The sequence below is a fragment of the Eimeria necatrix genome, genomic scaffold, assembly GCF_000499385.1.
Source record: "Eimeria necatrix Houghton genomic scaffold, Enh_scaff137, whole genome shotgun sequence".
In the NCBI taxonomy this organism is placed as follows: Eukaryota; Apicomplexa; class Conoidasida; order Eucoccidiorida; family Eimeriidae; genus Eimeria; species Eimeria necatrix.
The window spans coordinates 45,001-47,500 of NW_013652116.1; the positions used below are offsets into that span (position 1 = coordinate 45,001).

General features: G+C 58.8%; 2 protein-coding genes across 2 annotated transcripts in view; one reads left to right on the forward strand and one right to left on the reverse strand.

The window, feature by feature from the left end:
• The window catches only part of ENH_00012140 (choline/ethanolamine kinase domain-containing protein, putative), a gene marked incomplete at both ends in the record, with an annotated part of 3,262 nt that extends 2,053 nt beyond the window's left edge, over positions 1–1,209 (reverse strand). Inside the window, 3 exons of the mRNA XM_013578953.1 lie at positions 1–124; positions 348–461; positions 745–1,209. The exon at positions 1–124 is cut by the window's left edge and continues 8 nt beyond it. Of these exons, the coding sequence (XP_013434407.1) occupies positions 1–124; positions 348–461; positions 745–1,209 (703 nt within the window). The remainder of the gene's footprint in view (positions 125–347; positions 462–744) is intronic.
• A 494-nt stretch (positions 1,210–1,703) lies between these two features.
• Positions 1,704–2,500, forward strand: part of ENH_00012150 (hypothetical protein, conserved) — a gene marked incomplete at both ends in the record, with an annotated part of 861 nt that continues 64 nt past the window's right edge. Inside the window, one exon of the mRNA XM_013578954.1 lies at positions 1,704–2,500. This exon is cut by the window's right edge and continues 64 nt beyond it. Coding sequence (XP_013434408.1) covers positions 1,704–2,500 — 797 coding nt within the window.

Here is a 2,500-nt window from a genome sequence, read left to right on the forward strand (position 1 = left end):
GGTCTGCAGGGCTCAGCTGCACTGCATGCAAACGCCCAAGTGCTGCAGCAATTTCATTTGCAAAAACCTCCAAACCCTCAGGGTTTAGAGGAACCCCCGGGACCCAGGACTCGATGACTCCTCCCTTCGCGCAAACCCTAAACCCTAAACCCTAAACCCTAAACCCTAAACCCTAAACCCTAAACCCTCGGGAGCCGCGGCTGCAGCCGGCGCAGCTCCGGCCGCAGCCGCCCAGCCCACACTCGCGCTGCAGCAGCTCTCTAGGGTTTGCTCGCGCGCAGCAGCAGGGCTTGCTGCTCAGCTAGGGTTTAGGGTTTAGGGTTTAGGGTTTAGGGTTTAGGGTTTACTTGGAATGATGCCAAAATGGTTTTACCCCCACCGCCCTTCGCCAAAAGCTTCAACACGGCGCTTTCCCTTTGCCGGTCAATCCACAAAGAGGTATTGCGGCCTGCGCACAAACCCTAAACCCTAAACCCTAAACCCTAAACCCTAAACCCTAAACCCTGAACCCTGAAGCCTGAACCCTGAGTTCTAAACCCTAAGCTGTAAACCCTAAACCCTAGACCCTCAAGACAAGCCCAAGCAGGGGGAAGCCGCCGCGAATGCTGAAAGGCAGGGTCAGGCCGAGGGCGGGACCTAGGGTTTAGGGTTTAGGGTTTAGGGTTTAGGGTTTAGGGTTTGGGACTTGCCATAGAAACGAATGAGGCAGCAGGGCCCCTTTTTGTCTCTCCTCGAAACCCTCACAATGCTGTTGGTGGTTCCGCCTCTCAAGAGGCTTCCCTTGAGTTGCTGCTGCAGCTGCTGCAGCAGCTGCTGCTGCTGGTAGCTGCTGCTGCTGCTGCTGCTGCTGCAGTCAGGGTCCGAAGCAGCAGCAGCAGCAGCAGCAGCAGGGATTCCCAAGTACGCAGGCACCAGCTGTGCGGCCTTCAGAAGTGCAGCAGCAACGAGAGCTTCCTCCTGCTGCTGTCGCTGCCGCTGCTGCTGCTGCTGCTGCTGCTGCTGCTGCTGCTGCTGCTGCTGCTGCTGCTCCGGCTCTGGCTGCTCAGCGTCCACAGTACTGCCGGTGCTGTTGCTCCGGCAGCGGGAGCTGGCGCCCTGCCATTGCATTTCTGCTGCTGCTGCTGCAGTTACTGCTGCTGCTGCTGCAGCAGGAGCAGCAAACGCAACAGTGTCAGCCTGTTGCTGCTGCTGCTGCAGTGTCTCTGTCATGCTGCTGCTGGAGCTGCAGCAGCAAAAAGGAACAGGCAGCAGCAGCTAAGGAAGGCTTCCTTTGCTGCAAGTCTTCGTGTACGAGCAACAGCAGCGCCACTGCAGCAGCAGCAGCAGCAGCAGCAGCAGGGGCACACTGGAAGTATATTGCTGCTTCGTTATCATTCGAAGTAACTTAATAAACAGAAAAGAATACAAATAAGTCGGAGAGTTACACACGTGCTGCTGCTGCTGCTGCTGCTGCTGCTGCGTTTGGGGCTCCGTTGAGCCAGCAGCAGCAGCAGCAGCACTGCTGCTGCTGCTGCTGCTGTTAGCTTTGACATTTATACTTTAAAGAAACTTCTTTCCTGCTTTTCTTGGCTTTGCTGCTGCTGCTGCTGCTGCTGCTGCCACACGTACACGTTGCTAACTCCCAGGCAGCAGCAGCAGGAACCGCAGCAGCAGCAGCAGCAGCAGCAGCAGCTGCTGCTGCTGCTTCTTAGAGCTTCACTGACATGGATCCTGTTCCTTTTGCGTGGGCGCGCTGGCCTGCAGCAGCAGAAGCAGCAGCAGCAGCAGCAACTGCAGCAGCAGCAGCAGCAGATGAAGAAGCCTCTCTCTGTGAAGAGGAAGAGGCTAGCGAGCTGCTGCAGCTGCTGCACCGACGCGACGCAGCCCCTTGTCTAAGACTGCAGCAGCAGCAGCAGCAGCAGCAGCAGCAGCAAGCCGGTTTAAACGCTCAGAGGGATCTAGGCGGACCCCAGCAGCAGCAGCAGCAGCAGCAGCAGCGCGTGTCTGCTGCAGGGAGCCCCTCAGCCCCGGATGCAGGAGTGGGGTATACAGAGAGCCCAGCAGCAGCAGCAGCAGCAGCAGCAGCAGCAAGCCCTGCAGCAGCAGCAGCAGCAGCAAGTGCAGCAGGGGGGGAAAGCCTCTTTTGGCATGTGCCTTCTTATGGCTGCTACACAACAAGCCCTGTGTACATTCCTTTGCTGCAGCTGCTGCGGCAGCAGCAGCAGCAGCGGCGAGCAGCAGCAGCAGAGCAGCGCAAGCAGCAGCAGCAGCAGCAGCAGCAGCAGCAGCAGCAGCGGCTGCAGGCCGGGAGCCCCGCGGCCCTGCTGCTAGAAGCCGAAGCGTTTGTTGCTGCTGCGCTGCTGCGGCGGCGGCTGCTGCTGACAGCAGCAAACAAGAAACTCGAGGGGCAGCTTGCTGCTGCTGCTGCTGCTGCTGCTGCTGCTGACGAAGCAGCAGCAGCACCAAAGTGGCTGTCCGGGGTGTCTAGACACCTGCTGCCTTATGTTGCTCAAGTCAGCAG